The sequence below is a fragment of the Sardina pilchardus genome, chromosome 5, assembly GCF_963854185.1.
Source record: "Sardina pilchardus chromosome 5, fSarPil1.1, whole genome shotgun sequence".
In the NCBI taxonomy this organism is placed as follows: domain Eukaryota; kingdom Metazoa; phylum Chordata; class Actinopteri; order Clupeiformes; family Clupeidae; genus Sardina; species Sardina pilchardus.
In genome coordinates this window covers 13,034,942-13,057,621 of record NC_084998.1, presented here as the reverse complement: position 1 = coordinate 13,057,621, position 22,680 = coordinate 13,034,942, and the positions used below count along the sequence as shown (strand labels likewise).

General features: G+C 47.3%; 1 protein-coding gene across 1 annotated transcript; it reads right to left on the bottom strand.

Moving 5' to 3' along the window:
- Positions 1-3,259: 3,259 nt before the first annotated feature.
- On the bottom strand, positions 3,260-18,824 carry fgfr4 (fibroblast growth factor receptor 4). Its single transcript, XM_062536535.1, has 21 exons — positions 18,154-18,824; positions 16,616-16,841; positions 13,541-13,722; positions 13,266-13,404; positions 13,121-13,174; positions 12,644-12,907; positions 12,318-12,410; positions 11,523-11,689; positions 11,051-11,174; positions 9,388-9,578; positions 9,096-9,234; positions 8,775-8,968; positions 8,487-8,632; positions 8,250-8,371; positions 8,015-8,125; positions 7,620-7,810; positions 6,367-6,489; positions 5,434-5,504; positions 4,906-5,043; positions 4,508-4,613; positions 3,260-4,371 (listed from the first exon to the last, which is right to left on the bottom strand). The coding sequence occupies exons 2-21, from the start codon at positions 16,707-16,709 to the stop codon at positions 4,210-4,212; spliced, it is 2,811 nt and encodes a 936-aa protein (XP_062392519.1). The 5' UTR covers positions 16,710-16,841; positions 18,154-18,824; the 3' UTR covers positions 3,260-4,209.
- Between the last annotated feature and the right edge of the window lie 3,856 nt (positions 18,825-22,680).

Below are 22,680 nucleotides of genomic sequence, written 5' to 3'. Positions count from 1 at the left end.
AGACAGTGGGCCTTATACTCTCTATTCAGAAGGCTCAATGGAGTGCCTGTGTGAGTAAGCGATGCAAAGTCAGTGTTTTAAATGCAGGCCCTGAACCTCCACTCACACTGACCCTGAGATCATCCTACTCCAGTTGCACTGGCAGCTATGATACAGCCGCTCTCTCTCTCTCTCTCTCTCTCTCTCTCTCTCTCTCTCGCTCTCTCTCTCTCTCTTTCTGTGTGTGTGTGTGTGTGGTGATGCTGTTTCCGCTGGGGCCTTTGTGTTGTATCCCGACCTCGGCCAGGAAACACAGTCAGCAGATACTTCCCACTGAGTCAACAGAGCCCTCAGCCTCATGCTAATGCTAACGCTAATTATATGCACCACGCTTACACTGGGGTCCCCAGCCGGACAACAAGCCGCACAGCGGTCAACAGGGCTCGTTAGAATAGACAGAGAGAGAGAATCAACCTGCCTGTATCAGCTCAGTCTGCCTCTCACCACTAACTCAAACAGTGGTTTCAAAATGTCACTGTTGAAGGCTACTGAGAGAGAGAGAGAGAGACATAGACAGAAACATCATCATTAAACCAATCAAGTGTTGGTAATATGAGAGGGGAAAAGGACATAGAATATAATTTGAATGCCTCCCTCCCGCAACAATCTGGCTGGCCACGATGCACACACACACACACACACACACACACACAAAAGGAGAGAAAGACAGAGAATGAGATAGAGAGAGAGAAACGAAAAAAAAACAGATAGAGAAATTGAGCTCATTAATTGTGTGTGTGTGGTGTGTGTGGTGTGTGGGGCGGAGGGGCACAGAGGTCTGGTTGTAGCTGTACTGTTGAGGACCTCACGGCCCCCTCCTGCAGCTCTGCTCCAGCAGGCCGAGGATTGAGGAGGATAGGGTGATGAGCGCCACAAAGAGCTGGCCTCGAATGCACATCCACCCTCCGCCCGACCCCGCGTACACAAGGAGTCCTGTACTTCCCTTATCGGGGACACGTTATACCCAGGCCCCGCCGACACAGATAAGGGGCTCCACAAGGGGGTCAGCGCACAAAAGACGCACACAGCGAGGTGAGCTGGCACCGCGGAGGCCGAGCGGACACCAGATGGTGGTGGGAACGCTTCAAAGCGGTCAGATAGGACACAGCGGAGAGACTCCGAGGAGCTCGGTCTCCGTCATTGCTGTTGTTGTTGTTGCTGCGTCTCCTTGGGTAAAGTCAGAGCCTCCACCGATTCACTGGAGATGGTGATTCAAATCCCAACCCACCGCAAGAAAAAGCAACACAAGACGTTTATGACAAGCTTGGTCCTGTAGACATAAAAGACAACAACACGAAAACCACAGCCCCCCCTTAAGAACACAAACGCTTCGGAGAAATCTCACCGCATGTATCAGCCCTCGCTGAGGCGTACAGTGGCGTCAGGCGTTCTTTTCAGAGCCTGAACTGGAGCTGCCGTCATGGGGTCTGGATAAGAGGGCCTGCTTTTGGCCTGGGGTGGGTTGGTGGGTGTGTGTGTGTGTGTGGGATGCATGTTATCTGTGGTGATTGGTGATTGGAATGGAGAGGTGCCTTGATACAGTCAAAGTGTGTGTGTGTGTGTGTGTGTGTGTGTGTGTGTGTTTGTGTGAGGAGGAGGAGGGGGTGGTGGTGTTTGGCCTTGGGTCTTTCTCTCTGCGTCCCCCAATCTACACCACCACCTCTACTGGCCCAAACATGCATGTAAGGTATTCTGGGATGCGATGCGGAAGGAGGTGAGGTAAGCCCCTCTGCCCCCTTATCAGACTTGGAGCAGATGCCTGGAGGTTCTCGGGGGACCAGAGAGATGGCCTGCTATCAGGCCCTGGAGGACCCCCACCCCCCACCCCCACCTCTCCGCCCCCCCATGCCCTACTCCCACCACCCTCTGACAGATTGGAGCCTCCACACGGGACGCCTTTTGGACCTTTGGTTTGTTACACATGAGTGATAAGACTGGGCCATGTGCCGCGGATGTGTTTGGCACTTAGAACACAGAGCAAACGCTTCTGGGTTCTGACATGGGTGGCTTATCCATACAGTACACTCATGTGTAAACATCTGTGACATCAAACCAGAGACAGATATACAAAAAGAAAGGAAGAGAGAGAGAGAGAGAGAAAACATCTCTTCTTTGAACAGAATGTGAGGACAACTGATTTAATATTTTAAATTACACTTTATTTAATATAAAACAAAACAATAAACAAATAAATTACATATTTTTCTAAAATAATTCTCTCGATGAAAAAATGTATAAGAACATCATAATTGTTTACAATTGTATTGGGAGAACATAAATGGAATGTCATGCAGACTTTTGGAGTATAAAAGCTGGTAATGAAGATGTAAATTTCATAGTGTGACTGGGAAGGGCCACGGAGTGAAAAGAAGACCCTTTTTTTAGAGGACTGTGGTTTGGTATTGCTTGAGAGGTCTTCTATTGGTGTAGCTGCCTTGCAAAACAAAACAAAAAAAATCCAGAATTTGAGCGAGGTTGCTAATTTTTCGAGTCACTCATTCTTGTATGCACAAAGGGGTGAGCCCCGCCTGCCTAAATTGCCTGCATGCAAACATGTTTACACAAAAACACACCTTGGGGGCTAAGAGACTTGGAGGCTTGGAATTTTGGTTCAATTAACTTGAGAGAAAAAAAGAGGGGGGGGGGGAGACGAAAAACAAAAAAAATGCAAAGCACTGGATTCTTATCAGCTCCCAGAGGTCTGGCCATGATCCCCCTGAAGGACACTGCCAGGGGTTCACCCATAAAAAGGGAGGCTTGACCAACCCCCTGTTAAAACATTAGCATTGCATATTAAAAAGATGGGGCAGGGATAAAGATGGGGCAGCTGGATGCATTTACATAATAAGGGCGCCTCATTTGCACACAAGCTGTAGGAGAAGCTGCCCTCCCAACCCTTGGCTATCTCTCTCCTTCTCCCCCCCTCTCTCTCCCTCTCTCCCTCTGTCTCTCCCTCTCCTGTGTGCTGCCTCCCTCCCCTCCCCTCCTCCGCCCCCTGCTATCTCAACTGTGGACACAGCTACAGCCATTTACAGGGGCCTTGGTCCCATTGTGCTACGCTGCCCTGTACTTGGAGGCCACAAACAAACTGAAGTGGGGTAAAAAAAAAAGGGGGGGTGGTCTGAGGAGACAATGGACAACTGCTTCACTTCAACCCCTCAACACTGTCCCATGTCTCTACATCCCCCCCCTCACCCCCAACCAACCACCACCACCACCACCAATGTTTTCCACCACATTCACTCTGAGTCAATTTCTTTCTTTTTTTTACAGTGCTGACAGTAGAGGCTTCGCTTGTCTCCCAAGATGTGTCCAATGTGTTAGATTGTGTTAGACTCCGTGAGGCCGGTCTTTTGTTTTGTGTTCGGCCACTTGTCCACTCCCGGCAGATGGAGTGGCATGAGAAACTATCAAGACAGCTTAGCAGATATGGTCCTGGCAGGATTGGCTCAGGCGATGCATACAATGGTGTGAGTGGCATACAACAACGAATATTTTTTTTAAAGTCTTCTTTTGTCCTCTCAAAGCAGAATTACCTCATTTGTCTTCACCAGCGCAAGACCTTCACTTCATATCATTTAGAATAAGTTATAAAAGTAATTGTCTTTTTTTGTGAGATATGTACATATAATATTTTAATATATTTACAGGAAATCTAAAAATCAGGCACTGTATTGCTGTCACTACAGCAAATTAACACATGATTTCCTGAGATTTAAGACAGCTGTTTTTTTTTCTTTAAATAGCAAAATGTAAAATAATTTTATATAGAGAGAAATTTATATTTAACAATGCTATCAGTTTCTCTTTAATATCAAAATAAATGTTCTTTTCTTAATTCGTAAAACACTCCAGTTTTCAATACTGTTCAGATACTTCAGGGGAGTTCCTACACGCTTCTCTCCAACCAGCCTCTTCATGAATGCAACCAGGCTGAAAAGAAATGAAACCTGTACGTTTTGAAGCAGCCATTTTCATTTGATTGTTGCTTTTCGTACGGTAGTGCCAAGCATCGCAATAATGTTCTTGGGCTGTAAGGCAGAGGTGAAAAACCTCTGAGTACCGCTGTTTTCTCGTGCAATCATGTTCAATGCGACATCATGTTCCGTCCGAGCGGCTAGTGCCAAAAAAAGAGTCCAACACCGAGGTCAAGCTGTGCCTTCCCACTGCCTATAGGTCTCGCCGAGATCGGACATTGTGATAGCCCAGGAGACAAGGGTCGGTGGAGATGGCATCGTGGGTAAAGACCGAATCATTGTCCGATGAACAAGAGCTGGAGGTGTCCTCACAAGATGGAGAGTACTGCTCAAATGGGGTGGACAAATCCAAGTACTGGAGGGGGAAAGGAGATAAAATGGTATTTATTAGTCTACTTGCATATCAATCAAAACAGATAGTGTTTTTTTTTTTATTTTTAATTACAGTTTTTATGAAATGTTTCCCTGGAGTGAGAGCAGAGCCCACTTACCTCATCTGAAATGGACAGTAGAAGTCGGTCCAGCTCCTCTACCAGCTGTTTGAAGGTGGGTCTCTGTGTGGGAACGGCATGCCAGCACTCTCTCATCTTCATGTACCTGTAAGGACACACATAGTCAGGTGAGCAGGGAAGCCATCTCTCAGTCAATCATTAAGCTTTTTCCATGTAGAACAGAATTATAATCCCCCATGTTTGGGAGATTTATAGACCAACATAAATATGTTCCTCTAGCTAGCTCTACTAGTAGAACTGCTGCCAACAACACTAAGAGTTATGGGTTTGATAACCCTGGAAGTACACAGACCGAGAAGTTTATGCTTCTACTGTATAACACTACAAGTTGTTTTTTGTGAAATATAAAAGGAAAGGGGAAAGGTTTTTCTACTTACAGTTCATGCGTGCAGTTGGAGGGCTTGTCCATGCGATGGCCTTCCTTCAAGAGCTTGAAAAGTTCCTCCACAGGAATCCCAGGATAAGGGGAGCCACCCAGAGTGAAAATCTCCCACATTAAGACTCCAAAAGACCAGCTGGAGAGAGGGGGGGAGACACCACATGAGTCTTCATGTTAACACACAAATCACACACACTAACATTTAGGTGCACACACACACACACACACACACACACACACACACACACACACCATGCTAAAAGTAGAGGGCCAGCCACGAGCTTGCACCCCTCGAACAAAATCCTCACAAAACACCAATTCATTCATTAAAAGGCTTATTTTCGCTCGTTAAAAATGTACAAGGGCCAAATCGGGTTAATCTATGCCAGGGTGCTTTCCTCAGTCCTAATAGCATTCTGATTAATCGGAACAGGCCCTAGCATTCCATCTCTTTGGGGATTCCAGAGTTCCTTCCTGGTCAGCTGATGGTCTGGCAGGGTTGTGGAGATTAGTCATTATTACTTACACATCACTCTGGTGTGTGTAGACTCTGTCAAACAAGGCCTCTGGCGCCATCCATTTCACTGGCAGTCGTCCCTGCAATTAAAGGAGAACATTAGTATGTTGCATTAAACGGTCATTCTGTCATGTTGAGCTAGTTGAAACCTGACTGTACGTACAACATGTGTGAAAGTGTGTGTTTTGTATCTAATTTTCTCTCTGGTATGCATAGACAAACACACAAACACACACACCAAAATAGACAGATTCCACTCAAAAAATACAAAATGTGCATGTATCTCATTTTTTCTCTGATATACGTTGACAAACACACACACACACACACAAACACACACACAAACACACAAATACACCTAAATAGACAGATTCCACTCACAACATGTGCATGTATCTATTTTTTCTCTGATATACATTGACAAACACACATACACACACACCACACACACACACACATATACACATGGACGCACGCACATCCAAAACAACTCACTCACACACACACACACACACACACACACACACACACACACACACACACACACACACACGACCCGCACAACAGCTCTGCTCTCTCCCTTGCTGCCCCTTTAATGGAGACCCCTTCACCTAATTATCCCCCATTAAGTGATCTGCCAATCACAGGCGACACATCAAACATCTGTCTTTAAAATCATTAAAGCTGCAAACACACCCCAGGAATGAAGGAAGGGGGTGGTGGGGGTGGTGGGGGTTGAGTGTGAGGGAGTTGGGGGTGGGGGTGGGGGAGTTGAGGGGGTGGCCTGGCGCCTGAGACAGGAGGCCAACAGACTCCAGTGTTTACAAGAACAGAGACTGGGGTGGCTGGGAGGAGGATGAGCCAGCAAAAGTGGGTTCTTAAAAAACAGCAACTGACCCCCCCCCCCCACAAAAAAAGAAAAAAAAAAAGATTTTCACTCACGTTGGTTGTTTTCTTGTAGTAGTCGATCTGGTGAACTCCTCGGGCCAGGCCAAAGTCGGCGATTTTCATGACATTGTCTTCTGTCACCAAGACGTTCCTTGCGGCCAGGTCCCTGTGGATGCACTGTGGGGTTTCAGAGAAAGAGGGAGAGATGCTTAGAGAGGTCGCATAATTACAAACACTATGGCTCTGACAATGATGCTGGAGCCTGCGCAGGCCGCCATTCCTTGGGGTTTGTGGCGGTGGCATTCCAGAGTAACACCAGGGGTTGCTATTCTTGCAAGAAAAAAAAAAAAAACACCCGTCCCCACACACACACACACAGACACACACACACACACACACACACACACACCAAAACAGGACAGATACGAAAGCCTACTTGTATGTTTCTGTATGTCACATAAATCTCTACTGTTTTAGCCATGTCTCGGCCCTGCTGTGCACAACTGTAAATAAACTCTGAGGTTTTTCGCCAAAAAATAAGAGCAGCAGCCGCCCACCACCCTTCTAGTCCTCAGAGAGCTGGCCGGCATGGATGTCATTAAGTTTACTCTGGTTTCGCATTCTAAAATAGACGCTGTATTTGGGGATTGGGGGTATGGAAAGGAGAAGAGGAGAGAGGGAGCAAGAGAGAGAGAGAGAGGAAGAAAGAGAGTGACATATATACAATGAGTGGGTGAGACAGAGCTAGAGTGGTAGAGGGAGGGTTAGAGAGAGAGAAAAAAAAGCAGGCCCCCAGTTTTTTTTTTTTTTTTTAATGGAGGAGCGCTTCTCAGACGCTCGCATTCTTAGCAGGCCACAAAAAGCTGGTAACACGATCTGCAGCCCAGGCAGGTCTCTGCAGCCTGTTTGCTAACAGATTTATGGCGCTGCTAAAAGGGACAAAAGCCCACAGCGGAGGCGGGATGGGTCAGACGAGCCGAGCGCCTAAACACGGCCACGGCGCTCTCTCTCTCTCTCTCTCTCTCTCTCTCTCTCTCTCTCTCTCTCTCTCTCTCTCTCTCTCTCTCTCTCTCTCTCTCTCTCTCTCTCTCTCTCATGGCCGCTGGAGGAATGCCGGCGGAGGATAGTGTGTCAACGCCCGTTACTGACACACACACACACACACACACACACACATACAACCACACGCGCACAAATGTAACTCGTTTTTGATGAAAGAAATGGGGTGTGTGTGTAGTAGGTGTTTGAAAACAACACTGGCAACTTTTGGGGGTGGGTCGGGGTTGTTTTGGTGACATATGACTCACCCTATTGGAAGCCAGGTACTCCATGCCGCGGGCCACCTGATAGGCGCAGGAGAGCAGGTCCTTGAAGGTGAGCTGCTCCTCGGGGACCTTGGTCACGTCGAAGGTGTAGTCCATTCCAGGCGGGCGGCGAGCTCGCAGGTACTCCCTCAGACTGCCCTTTGAAGCGTACTCCACCAGAACATACAGAGGACCTGAGAGAGAGAGGGGGGAAAGAAAAAAGTGGAAACCAGAGAGACAGAGAGAGAGAGAGAGAGAGAGAGAGAGAAGGAAAGAGGGAGAGAGAGATGGGGGTTGTTACATTCGTCTGTGAATTTGAGCTGGGGGCCGCTGTGTAAATTTGACTTGCTGGCGAGACAAAGCCGCAGTGCCCGTTTGGGGAGAGCAAACAAACTCACCATCTTGTGTGCAGACTCCCAGAAGGTTGATGATGTTCTTGTGCTTGCCCATGCCCTTCATGAGCTCCATCTCCGAGATCAGGTCGGCCAGGTCTTTGTCCGTGGCATCATCTGGATTAAAAGCATCATATTGAGTACTGAGCATATGGGCTATTGTTCAAAAACCAAGAATACACACACTTCGTTGAAAGGTGTTCTTTCGGAGAAGCTTTTGAGATGAGAAAACGCCGTTTACCTTTCAGCATCTTGACGGCCACAGTGGACACCTGCTCTGGATTCTCTTTGTTGATGCCAAAAGCATCTGCTCTCACCACTTGACCAAAGCAGCCTTCACCCAGTGGCTTCCCCAAGGTCAAGCTATAAGCAGAGGTGTAAAAAGGAGGACATTAAAAACACACAAATAAACGAGTGCGGGTGAATGGCAAAACCATTAGGGCGACAGTGAGACATGGGCTGCTAGTGGAGCACTTACTTCTCCCTGGGGTACTCCCAGTCGGGGTCGTAGGGGAGCTCAAACTCCATGACTCCAGCCAGCATCGGGGAGCAGCTGGACGACAGTCTGGCCACCCTCATCAAAGAGGCGCTGGACTTCCCTGATGAGTTGGACTCCACGGAGTACTGGAGAGAATAGAAGAAGAAAAAAAAACGTTTAGTTTCAATACATTCAGCAAACTCTTGACTCTGTATGGCTATAGAACCATGGGAAGGTTAAACAAAATAATCTAATGCTGAGACCCAAAGTGAGCTGAGTCATGCACACCTGTCTACGAAGAGGGAACTTGGAGAGCTTCTGAACCGGTAGAACGTCGAACGGTTCTCGGCTCGGGTGGACCTGCATGCGGCAGAGAACCACGATGATGATGGCCATGACCAGCGCCAGGACCCCCGACGCGTAGATGATGATGTCCGTGTACTTGGTCTCCATCTTCTCCACTTCCTCTGCCACTTCCTCCTCTGCAAACAACAACAACAACAACACACAAACCAACAGGGTGAGAACTGGTCTGCTGGTCTGCTGAGTGGTAGGAGAGCAAGTGAAAGTGTCTGATCTGAGGGGTTTGGGGAGTCGAGGAGGACTTACCAGAGAGGACCGTCAGCCATGCCGACTGGTAGGAGAATCCGATGGAGTTGCCGGCCAAGCACGTGTACTCTCCCTCATCCTCCATAGTGATGTTGGTCAGATACAGCACCTCCACCTCGGACATGTTCAAGCTTCCGGTCTAAAACAATAAGGAATAACGTTGTTTTAAGCATTTTGGAATACCACCTTCCCATACCAATACATGGCATCTGTTCAAGCGCAGTCCACCAAAACGATTGAAAACATTGCAGGGGCTATTTTGGGGTAGCGTGGCTTCGTGTTGAACGTTTACCTTGAGGACTTGAACGTAAGGGATGCCGTCTGGGCCGTATCGGCTGCCGTTCTTCTCGATGTGCTTGAGCCACTGGATGTGGGGCTGGGCGTCACTGTACACCTTACAGAGGAACTGGGCGTCACCCCCCACCACGGCGGTGGTGTTGGCGGGCAGTCCGGCCTGCAGGATAGGCCGATGTGGGGAACGTTCTAGAAACGGAGGGAGAGAGGGACGGTCAGCAGGGCTATTTTCTCTCTGTGTTGAATGGATGTCTAAAATAAACGTTTATGTTTTACATTATAAAGTCATTTATACGTTCCACATTAAAAAGTAATTTTCTGGCAGATGTTTTGACTTAACGACTGAAACAGAAAAAAAAATAGAAAGAAATAATACTGCCAAGTCACAATTCAGTTTCAAAAATCACACTCAAAGGTCCAAGTCAAAACAAGACCACATTTAGCCAACTTCAGAGGAGTCACACACCACACATCACACACAAACACACAGAAAGGGAGAGAGAGAGAGAGAATATCTGCAAAGCAGGGGAAAGCATGCTAAATGCTGAGAGTGCTAATCTGATAAGAATGCCAGACCAGTGAAAGAGATAAGCACTGCTTCCAAAGCTGGCCAGACGTCCACTAATTGGTTCCATCGGCGGGGGATTTTTACCTCCCCCTCTCTCTTCCTATCACTCACTTTTTCACTCTCTCTCCCTCTTTCATTCTCTATCTGTTTGTCTGTCCCCTCTGCCTCTGTATGTCTGTCTGTTCAGCAACCCTACTCTCTCTCTCCCTCTGTCTGTAAGCTGGGATGCTTTGATGACATGGAGCCTCTTTTTTTTTAATCTTTTTCATTGTGTGGCTCTCTCTACCCCCACCCCTTCTCCTTCTCTCTCTCTCTCCCCCTCTCCCTCTCTCTCTCTCTCTCTCTCTCTCTCTCTCTCTCTCTCTCTCCCCTCCCTCTTTCTGCATGGAGACAGCAGTTGACCCCATGCTGGACTCTTAACAAACAGGTCTGTCACAGGTCAGGTAGAAAACCGGTCTGGACACCGCCGCTCGCTCAGCTTCCAAGCCCGGTGGCACGCGGACCGACGCCAGACCCCCCAGTCCTCCCCCGCCGCGCCCCGGCCCAAATTTACTGCCCCCTTCTGCACACTCAGAGTGGACCTTAAATATCGCCACAGACATCTGAAAGCCACTGAGTCGACTCTGGCGCCTTTCGCCACATGCACCCCTTTCAGGAGCTGGGATGCCCTCTCTCTCTCTCTCTCTCTCTCCCTCCCTTTCTCTCTCTTTTTTCCACCTCTCTCTCTCTCTCCCTCCCTTTCTCTCTCTTTTTTCCACCTCTCTCTACATTTTCCTTTTTTCTCTGTCCCCTCTTTATGTCTGCCTCCTGCCCACTCTCTTTCACTCTCTGCCTCTCTCTCCCTCCCTCCCTCTCTTTTCTTCTCAGGCCTGCAGGCAAAACCAGTCACTACCAGCATGCTCAGCCACTCTGGGCCAGTTTGATTGTGATCTCCACTGACAGCTGCTGACCGTTGCGGGCTGCCACTGACTCCACACAGATTCACAAAACTCCCCCTCAACCTGGTGTGTGTGTGTGTGTGTGTGTGTGTGTGTGTGTGTGTGTGAGTATGTGCGCGCGCTTGTGTGTGTGTGTGTGTGTGTGTGTGTCTTACCAAGCACATCCAGCAGGTAGCTGTGGATGATGGAGCCGAACTTGTTCTCTACGACACACGTGTAGTTGCCCCGATCTGACGGAACCACACTCTCCATGACCAGACTCCAGTGCTGGTGACGAAGCTGCCCAACAAAACACAACCACATCCACATGTTACACACATATTCATATCAATGAGATACACCACGATATCACAAACACATTGAAACTGAGTAACTATGCCTTTAATGCCCCCATAACTACAGTCATTTCCTGCATATAAGCCGCATTGTGTATAAGCCGCAGGACAGTGTTTTATGCAAGTTAAAAGAAACAAAACCATATTAACACCATAATAACTGCCCCCTTGTATTACTGCAACCTCATAGCTGAAGAAATTTAGCAAAATCAATGTAAAAGCCGCGGCTAATAGTCAGGTATGCCTTTAGTGCCCTTCCTAATCAACGCCTCCGTTTGGAGAGTCTATTCACCTTGATGCCCCCGATGCGGTGCTCGCCCCGGAACTCACGGCCGTTCTTCAGCCAGCGGATGGTGGGCAAGGGGCTGCCCGTGGCAGGGCAGCGGAACTTGACCGTGTTGCCGGCCGGCACGGCGTAGAGCTTCTTCTCCATGCGCTGCAAGTGCGTCCAGTAGGGTCCTGAGGGAACACAGGAGTGGACAAGAGGAGACACGGGTGAGCTTTACCAGAGAGGGTTAAAGCGGAGCGAGAGGCGCAAACGTTCGATCATTTCCGCGTTCGGTCTTCGCAAAGGGGAGGGGGGCTAAATCCCCCTTTAAGCAGACCTGTTAACATTCGAACTGAACTGCTTGCCAATCTGACAGTGATCGATATCCCACTATGACATCTTTGCGACACGCCTCTTTAAGCAGACAGGAACTGTTCGAGATGCATTATGTTGCTCTATCTTGTCAGTAATTAAGGATCTTTGGCTTTACTGTCCACAATATTTAAAGAGGAAGGATGTTTTTCATTTAGATTTAGGTATTTTTCTACACTACACTTCACCTCAGCTGACCCTAACTATGTCCTAATGCTTGATACTGGTGGTGTATCTTGCATTTATACCGTATACCACTCGACTGAAGTTATTTTGGCCAAGGCCGTGCATTGCTGAGATTCTGTAAACAAACCAGGCTTCCACCACCCTGCCGTCCTGGTCAATATTTACTAACCAGGGCAAACAATCCAGTCAAACTATCCCAAAATAGAAAACCAAATAAGAAAAAAAAAGAATCCGAACATGTGCTTTGGCTGTGCAACTGACCTCTACTGAAGTACACCTGGTCGTTCTCCGATTCTGCGAGCATGTCGTCCAGGCCGTTATCCTCATCATCATCATCTCCAGAGCCAAGGGAGTCTGATCATGTTGGATAAAAAGAACATGACGTTAGAGAAATGACCAGAAAGATTACATCATTATTACTACTAAAGCATGACCAGCAGTGTGTATAGTCAGCATTGTGACATGCGGTATATGTATGAGTGACCCATTTTGGACAATCATAAACTATGTAAAGTGCCTATGTAATATCCAGTGTGTGCGTGTGTGTATGTGTGTGTGTGTGTGTGTGTGTCCAGTGACGTCCGTACCTGCCACCATGATGGTGTAGTTGCGCAGCGTCTCCCGCGAGCCTCGCAGCATGCACACGTACACGCCGGAGTCGTCGTAGGTGATGTCGACGATCTCCATGACGCCGGCACGGATGTGGATGCGCGTGCTGTGCTGCACGCGGGCGTCGCCCTTGTACCAGAGCACCGACCCCCGGCGACCGCCGTCGCAGCTCAGCTTCAGCTTGTCGCCCGGTTCCAGCAGCAGATGCTCGGACACGTCGTCCAGCTGGTCCTCGGAAACATCTAGAAACGGAACAGAGACGCGTGAAACACAGACACAATTCAAGGTCTGTTAGACGTCATTAGTGAAGTCGCATGATAGTCTGCAATCAATGAAACTACAAATGTGCTCGAGGGTTTGACCAGAACTTAAACTCTTAATATGAACTAAACAGGTAATGCTTAGCACAGGATAATGATGAATTTTTCAACTCAACATTTGGCAGGTGTGCTTACCTTCTGCTGTTTCCAGACGGGCATTTGGCATCAGAGAACGAGACAGAAGTTCCTCTATAAAAAAAAAAGTAATTAGATGTTGGCACTACTTTTACTGAGCCAAATAACATTACTGACCAAATCCAGTAGGAACTGATTGGCTTACCTGGATAAACTTCGAGCCAGGCTGACTGCATGTACTGCCCAGAGGAAGTCTCTGCCTTGCACACATACTCTCCTGTACTCTCCAATGATACATTGTTGAGAGGCAGGACGTTCACCTTAGATATATTACCTTGAAGAGGCTGTGACAACAAAAAACAGAGACACCAAGCAAAATCAGACACAACTACAGTACATTGGAACTTAAACTTTTCTTGCGACCCTAACCTCGGAGGTTTCTCTGAGAGGACGCAACTCAGTGCCGGAATGTTCTCTTACCGTTAGAGCGCGCAGATGGGGCTGGCCTTCGGCTCCCAGGAGGCCATCGTCCTTCTTGAGCCACTGGATGCGTGTGGAGGTCGGCCTGTGAACCTTACACACCAGCTTCACATTCCCCCCCACCACGGCCGTGGTGTTCTCTGGGAACCCAGGCACGAGAGGTGGACGGTGCGCACGGTGGTCTGGACAGGGGGCGAGAGGAAAGGAGGGGGGAACAGAGAGAGAGAGAGAGAGAGAAAGAGAGAGAGAGAGAAAGTGAAAAAGAAAAAGAAAATGAGAGGGAGTGTTAAGTGATTTAGTTCACTTTGGCAAGCATATGCAACATAGCAAACACCTTTTCAGATTTTGCTGAGATTGACGCGTTTAAGTTAATTTGCTTGTGCTGGAGGTTTACCAAAATACTATAGCATTAGGCTGTGTAAAAATGACTCACGGACCATTTTGTGCAAGTTTATATAAGCAAAACACTCAAAGTAGTCAACAATGTTTTGGAACCGCAGAGTGAAACCAGAGGATTATTCCAAACACCAGATTTTGACGTCATATTGGTTGGTATCATGGCACCACAATTGAGGCTGAGATTGCCAATGCAGCAGCCATTCTAACCACACACACACTCTCACACACTCACACACACACACACTCACACACACACGCACACACACACACACACACACACACACACACACACACACACACACACACACACACACACACACACACACACACACACTCACATACTCACACACACACACACCTCCACTAAGCCTAGTCTCCAAAGCCACATTGGCACACTTGCTAATGAACTTCATGGGTCCAGCTGGAGAGATGGCCTGTGTTTGACCTCTCAAATGGGTGTGAATGGCGGGAAGGAAAAATAACGTCAAACTCACAAAAACACACAAAGAGCGCTGGGCCATGAAATACAAGGACGGGCTCCTCTTGAACTGAGCGAGAAAAACAAAACGGTCTGAAAGTAGCCCTACAACTGTTTGCACTGGTAATAAAATTATAATTAAACATTTTGATAAATAGTTGTGAGATCGCTGTCATGTTTTACATGTCATTAGCCTATTGTAGATCATTCCGGCACTCAGCACAATTTAGCAACTTTGCCGGTTCCCTGCATAACCTCTGAGATCTCTCCTATACCTCTATATACCCCTGGATACCTCTGAGAAGAAAGGCATTCAATAAGTAGACGTGTATGCGCGCGCGCATGTGTGTGTGTGTCTGTCTGTCTGTTTTTAAAAATAACTTTAACCCACCAAGCCTGCAGTTATAGCACAACCCTGTGCTGTGCTCAACTCCCAGTTGTGCTGTGTCAATCTGCCGGGCCGCAGGTTACCTTTGAAATGATCACAGCCAGAGCTAACATCACAGTGCGCCTCCGTGTGCTTCCCTGAATGAACTCCTTGTGTATGAGCAATCATTAACCACTTGAGCTCCCAACTGCCCTACATTGGCTGGCCCCTCAGATCCTTCCTGCTACAGAGGGGCCAGTCATCGCTCAGGTCTCCTAACATCTTTTTTCCCCGTCTTTTTTTTTGGGGGGGGGTGGGGGTGGGGGTGGTGGTCGGGGGGGTCCTACGCAAGTTACATTCAATTGACCCCCAAGTCACTTCTTTCTTGTTTATGTGTGTTTTTTTTTCGACATTTCCTCCGGTGACACTCTGGCTTGTGCTGGTTGGCTTTGCCTGTGTACGGTGCTGTTGTCTAATGACTCTAATGTCCTCTGGCAGAACTTCACTGGAGCTTTGTTGAGCCCCACCACGGGGTCCCTGAACCCTCTACACTGGCCCACGGTGAGCTTTAAGCTGGCAGCTAAGGTCAAAAGGAGAGAGAGAGAGAGAGAGAGAGAGAGGGAGCATACGATCCCTCCTATTCTCCTTCTTTGACAGACTTCCATCTGTGCCTTGTCCCTTTGTGCTGAATTTTCCATCATTTTTTTTGTCATCCCCACCTCTCTCAGTCTGCTTCAGCTATTCCTCTTCATTTGATCACACATTCACTCTCTGTTGGAATGTTTTTTCAGTTTTCCGCATTTTCTGATTATTTATGTTTCAATTGAAGCTTGTCTTGCATAGAGCATATTGACAATGCTGTAGTGTGTGTGTGTGTGTGTGTGTGTGTGTGTGTGTGTGTGTGTGTGTGTGTGTGTGTGTGTGTGTGTGTGTGTGTGTGTGTGTGTGTGTGTGTGTGTGTATGTGTGTGTGTGTGTGTGTGTGTGTGTGTGTGTGTGTGGTGGGGTGGAGTGGGGGTGGGGGCACTTAGTGGTGAGTGCAATCAATCTACAGCCATCATAACAAACATTTGAGGCTGAATGCTCACCTCTGAAAGCACATACAAAACCCGAGACAAGTCATGCATTTGTACAGAGAGAATGGGAACCGCAAACCCCCAACCCCCCCACCCCAAACACACACACACACACACACACACACACACACACACAACCACACATACACACACACACAACCACTCACAGCTGGCACCAGGCCAGACAGATTTACACTTCCGAGCCTCAGGGCTTTGGCCGGATCAGGTAGCACAGTTTACGCCTATGAGAAGAGGAAAGAGGAAGAGAGAAAGGGGGGAGAATACGAGAGCCCTTCTCCGGAAAATGATTACAGCCCCCCTCTACTTCACGTCACCTTTAGCGGAGCTCGATGGCACCTCTCTCCGGATAATGGGTTTATTCACAACCCCTCTTCGCCATAACTGCAGAGACTTTCACTGCACCGTGACCAACGCCCCCTTACTTTTACGCCCCCTTACTGCCCCTGGTCAGGCCCCGGATAAAATCATGACACACAATTCAATTCAATAATAAGCTGAACTACAGTGTGATAACTTAGCAATAGACTTACAGTGACCGTTTCTTTCTGGAACAATCCCCCTCTTCTCAATGGCCCTCTCTTTCTCTTTGGGTCTCAATTAAGTCCCGTCCCCCCCCCCCCCGCCCGCCCCAACACACACACACACACACACACACACACACACACACACACACATACACACGCACACAGTCCCAAAAAAGCATTGCGTGACTGACATGAACCATATGAAACCTACCTTTGGTTTGTATCTCTTCTGTTGTGACAGCCCTCCCCCAGGTGTGGTCCACCACACAGAGTATCAGTATGAGGACCTTGTGGAGATAAGCCATCTTGCAGACTGGATGAGTCTTCTCTTGCTTGTTCTCTGAAAGGGGGTGCAGGGGAGGTCAGAGCTGGCCTGAGGAACCCTCAGCAGCTGGTGTACGGCATTGGCAAACCCAGTGCCTCGCAACCCCAATCACCTGTGGCGACCAGAATGAAATGAAAGAGAGATACAAAAAAAAAAATCTGGATCAGGCATTGCACTCGACAGACATATTTCCAGCCATTGACTGTGGGGGAGATATGGGTGTTTGTTCACGTTCCTGAATGTGAGACACTTCACCACTGTCTTACCCGCCTATGAATGTCCTCTACTGAATATGCAAGAGCGGCAGTTTAGAGGCTATTGCGCGTGAATGGAGACTGTGCATGGGCAGTTTTAATTGACAGTCTGGTCAAATCGGTTATTTAGAGTTGAACGAAGAAAAAATACTGGAATATGAATTTACACTGACCATACCTACAACGAAACCATAACGATAATTTAGTCGTGAATCATTTAGCCTGCGTGTTTCAGTTCAATTGAATGTGGGTGACGGCGAAGGCTATGGCTCTTTTTTCTCGTTTAGCGGGTTGATGTTAAGTGGTTCTCGTTAAAATTAATCAGAAAAGCAACACGCTGGGTGTTCGAGTTTATCTGTCACTTTTGTTATGCATAGCAGGGCACAAAAGTCCTATTCTTATTTAGAAAACACCACAGTACTGCCACGAATAGCAGTTACAGTCTGTTTATACTGGAAGGGTATCTTTCATTGCGTGACGAGATCACAATAGGATAGAAGAAACGAGACCATGCAGAAATTATTGGTTTAGTGGAAGAACTGAGAGTTGAAAATCACAGCAAAGTTGCGGCCAAGAGGGCAGTCAGCCTTCCCCGGGACTGTTTGATAGAAGAAGCCAATTTAGCCTATACCGAAAATTGTTTTAAAACCAATATGCAGGCTAATAGGTATAGCCTACACTAGAATTCATGTTGAGTTGTTCATTTACACAGAAAAACATATGATGTGTGGTCCCTTTCTTTGGACATAGATACAGCAATGTTTAACCACTACATACATTGTGAGAGAGTGACATACAAAAGTAAGAGCACAATTGAGGGGTAATAAATTAAACGCTCGTCTCCAGCGTTGTTTGACTGAGACAATTGGCTTGGTTAAAATGTAACTGTTCATTCTGACATAGGCTGCGTGATACACTTTGCATAACACATAACAGTGTTGCGCAAGTTAAAAATGAAATGTATCAGTTAGTTCAGAAATAGTAACACAGTAACGACAACTTTCTCAAGGGTTCTTAAGAACGCACGTTACAGTATGAAACCTTTCCTTGAATAATGTAATACATGGTAGTGAGCTATGTCCACGTCTCACAGCAGCGTTCAACATATAAAAGTTCAACTATAACTTAGAACTATCTATCATTATTCAAATTGCATGCAAAAAAACATACCGTATTTTCGTTCAGTGCTGTTATAATCCTTGGCGAAATTCGTAGATTAGTGTTCCTTGCAAAAACTAGCCATTTGTCCGAGATACAATTTTATTTCCAAGTCTTTGTGAAAATGAAGTCACTTCAGCGGCGAACATATAGATCCATTAATAAGAAAATAATATTGAGGACGTTAGTGTCCAGACGCCAGATTGGAACTGATCCTTGATACAGAGCGCAAAGTCCAACTCCTCACTTGATTAGATTCTTGACGCCGGATAAAGCGCTGTTTCCTCGACTCGACACGAGTGTTCCCGAAGCAAAATACCCGGCTTAATCCACATGGAGAAAAATGAGTGAAAAAGAAAACAATGTTTTGATGTTTCTAGTCCATTGAACACACACAGAACGTTTCCACGAGAGTTAGAAACTAGTGTAAATGGTACAGAAGTCGTCCGGTGTAACGCTAGTGCGACCCTCCAAAGCGCCTCTGAGACTATGAATGAGGGACTCAAAAGCAAGGCTGTGTGTGAGACCACCTTGGTAATGTTCACGCGCACAGCGATTCAGTCCTCTTGAACCCAAGCAGTTCCTGGATGGTTTGCCACACCGAATGAGCTAAGTGAGTTTTAAAATCAGTCCGGCAAAGTCTCAGTTAGCAGCTCTTGGGATTCGTAGCAGTGCTCTGTTGCCAGTCGGACTCCCTACTCACCGCTGTCGCTTCACAACAATGGACTAAAACGAGGGAGAGCAAGGGGGAGGAGGGGTGGACAGGCTCCGAAACCCCCACCCCCAAACAAATCCCTACACGCTGTCCCCGGCGCCCAATATAAAAGGTATACTACAGAGACAACTTCATAGTGCAGCCATGCAGTGCTTTAGCGAATGTCTAACGACACATCATTTTCACATGGGGTTACTTATTGCCTGTTGTCTGTTTTGAGAAAGAGCATAGTGAGCCTATATTGCTGGTGGCTGACTACTGAAGAACGTAAACAACAGCAACGTTACCTCATACCAAATATCTAGATTCATGGAATAATGCGTGTAGTGGGCTAATTGCGTTCTCTCACAATTTTTATTTAGCATACGTTCCTTGCGTCTAATTTGCCACAAGGTAAATTAGCTGCATGTTTAAACAAATAACGTATAAAATTCCATTCATACCCTGTCATTATAAGGTACTTGCGTACTGTATTCAATAGCTGTGAATTGCCCTGACTCCTAATTGCGTCATTTAAATAGGCCTACAACTGTCATCAGTAATCCTTTTAGTCGCGCCGCATTTTAACACGCCTTAATTGATCTAGCCTTTAATGACAGTCACGTTTTCTGTGTTCTCTTGGGTAATTAAGAATTGAACAATTAATGGTGTCAGGATTTTGTTTTATTGCCGAGGACGTATGTTATGCAGGTATGCCGTTTTTTGGCTCCTATGGTGGATGATCGTACCGTTACCAAAGCGTTTTCAAAGCGATGGACTTAGATAGGGAGAGAAGGAGAGAGAGAGTGCGGCTGACAGTGAGTCCGGTGTTTCTTTCCCTTGGGGTTCGAGCCCCCCTTCGCTATTCCAGCCAGTAATTTTCTGCTTGAGCGGACAGCACCTACCATGCGCGGACAATGGTGTGAGAATATGGCTCCGATCCAAACACACGCGCGAGAGCAAGCGAGCGTTACCCTGGTTTTACTGGAAAGACTTCAGCACGTCATGGACATGCTGTATACTGTACGTACAGTATATTTAGAGTTTAGAGTACAGTAGATTTACGTGAAAGCGACGTATGATAGGACTTTTTAGGGAGTTTGACTTGTAAAATGATTATGTGTGATGTGAATAGTTCAATCAAATAGCAGTGTTTTGCAAAAAGTGGATCTCTCCTTCAGTTATTGCCTTCTGTGGTCGTTGTGGAGAGAGTTTGCCAACTCATTCAGCTGGCTCAGAGTATAACTGGTTACTGACATGCCTCTCTCTCTCTCTCTCTCTCTCTCTCTCTCTCTCTCTGCCTGTGTGCTATGGTCCTAGTAAATAACTGCCTGTCTTCTCCATCTTGACATTGATGTTCTGAAGCCCCCTCCAACAGGGAGCATGTGTGCCAAATCTCTACAGGATGTATCCTTCACCAACACACACACTCTCTCTCTGTCTGTCTCTTTTTGTCTGTCTGTCTTTGTCTTTCTGTGTCCCACTCTCTCTCTCTCTCTCTCTCTCTCCCCTGTCCTCTTCTCCTCCATGATGTCCTTGAAAACCGTGGACATTCCACCCAACAATGGCTGAGGTCCCCCTCTCAAACACAGGCAGAAGCACACACGCACACACACACACACACACACACACACACACACACACACACACTAGTCCTCTCAAAGCCAAAGCAGATCAACAAACATCAGCCTCAGTTCTCAAAATCCCAACCCCCTTCGACCCCCTCACCCCCAGTCTCCCCCTGCCCCCTGCCCCCCCCCCCCCCCCCACCCCCCACCTTAGGCCTTTGTTGCTGGCAGCTGAATCTGAATGCCCCATTAAAGCTTATTATAAGTAACTCCTCCGTGTGCTGTTAACCCTCCTCTCAGCCACTCTCCTGCTCAGGACCCACTACCTACGAGCTTTGCCACAGCTTTGCCTGTGCTATTCCTGTCTAGAATAGACTATGTGCAATTTCACACAATACAATGTTTTCATGAATCTTTGTTACAAAGGGGCTCATATCGGTCTTACAGAGGACAAAACAAATGTCGGAAGAGGTGATTTGGTCATTTTGAAGGTTTAGGATGTATTTTCCATTCCTCTCTTGTGGTTAAGGTTACATTGTTAAAAAAAAAGATGAACAACAAAGATTCAAACACGTTTGAGAATTAAATCATCATCATTAGTGGAGTTTGTCTTTGTCTTGTTTCCTCAGTGTCTCACGGAATGGAGTCGTAGGGCAGCAGCTCTGCATTCACCCCCGCATGCCAAGTCAGAGTCTGTGGACCGTGTGACATCTCACTCCTTTCTCCCTCAGTCCCCCTCTGCCCCAAACTCCCCCAAGTCTCCTCTCCTGCCCCCTCCATGATTTCTTAGAGGACCATTTTTTGTGTGCGTGTGTGTGTGTGGGGGGGGGGTATGCTCGCCACAGGTCAGGTTTTACAATGTATTTAGCGAAAGTCAAAGTACACAAATAAACGGCGTTGGCCGGCGGCCAGGGGAAGGCTGGACGCCGTAAAAGCAGATAAGGGGCCGAATGTTTGTCAGGCAGTCAGGCGGTCAGGCTGGCAGGCAGGCCGGGGGAAACAGAGGTGTTAAACTCCTCTTAGATTTCCCACATCGGCCTCAGCTACGTCTGGAATCTGGGCTCCATTAAAATGTGCACTCCTCCTCACGGTGCAGGGATGAAGTTTCCTCCGGCCTGCCTCCACTTCTCCAGGGAGCCAGCGCAGTCTCCCCAGCTGTCAGGAAATGGCGGTGGATTGGATGTTGATCTGGTGTAATTGTGGACGATATTGGTGTTGATATAGTGATATTGCTGCTCGCCCCCCACCACCACTGACCATCTCACCCCCCCCCCCCATCTCTACCTTACCCCAATGTGGCTAATGGACCACTGAGTGAATGTCTCCTCTTTGACATTATTGTTGTGCTGTATTGTGCCAATGGGAGGGAATTTGTGCTGCTGTTATATAGTTGGTTATATTGAAATCCCTTATTTTGGATGTTACATAGTTGGTTATATTGAAATCCCTTATTTTGGATGTTATATAGTTGGATGGATGGATGGATGGATGGATGGATGGATAGATACTTTATTGATCCCCAAGGAGTTGAGTTGGTTATATTGAACTCCCTTAGGTGTTATATAGTTGGTTTTATTGAAATCCCTTATTTTGGATGTTATATAGTAATACTGTATGTATTAATTCAGGACAAACAGGTCTTGTTACATCTCCTCTCTTTTTAAGACTCATTGTATTAAACAACTTTAATGGCCATTTGGAACTTTTCCACCTGCTGTCGCTGATGTCCTTTAAGCAGTTCTTAGTTTTAAATGTGATCTTTTATTTTGAATTATTTTGTTTGTATCCTATTCAAAGGAAAAGAACAAGCTAATTTACCCTCGTATCCCATCCCCTCCCACACACACACACACGCACACACAACACAACACAACACAACACAACACACCCTTTTTCTCTGATTACATTACTGATAGGCAGATTCCATTCCATTCCATCCCACCTCTCTGACTGGGATCCAGGCACCTTTGAAAAGAAAAAGTGTTTGATAGCAGTGATACCCACATACTTATGCTAATGCACGGGCTCTGTGTAACTAAAGTGGGCTGGTTGGAGAGACTGATAGCAGGCATGGCTATCAGTGGCTGGTTGATGAGGGCTATCTGTGGCCGAGGCTCGAATAATTACCCCCAGGGCCCTTTCTCTGGAGGGCTCAGAGAGTGGACAAGCGGACACCGAGAGCAGGGTGGGGCCGGCCACTCATTACTGACCCAATGCGAGGTGGCCCCCGGCCCCATTGTCCACTGGTTGGGTTAATTATTACCTAAAGCTGGCCGG

Bases quoted from the DNA above. Each gene is read 5' to 3' on its own strand.
- fgfr4 (XM_062536535.1), bottom strand. From the start codon at position 16,709: ATGGCTTATCTCCACAAGGTCCTCATACTGATACTCTGTGTGGTGGAC. The intron at 11,690-12,317 runs GTCAGTTGCACA...GTGTTCCCTCAG, and splicing joins CCAGGTGTACTTCAGTAGAG to GACCCTACTGGACGCACTTG. The intron at 4,614-4,905 runs GTAAGTAGAAAA...GTGTCCTTACAG, and splicing joins TCCAACTGCACGCATGAACT to GTACATGAAGATGAGAGAGT.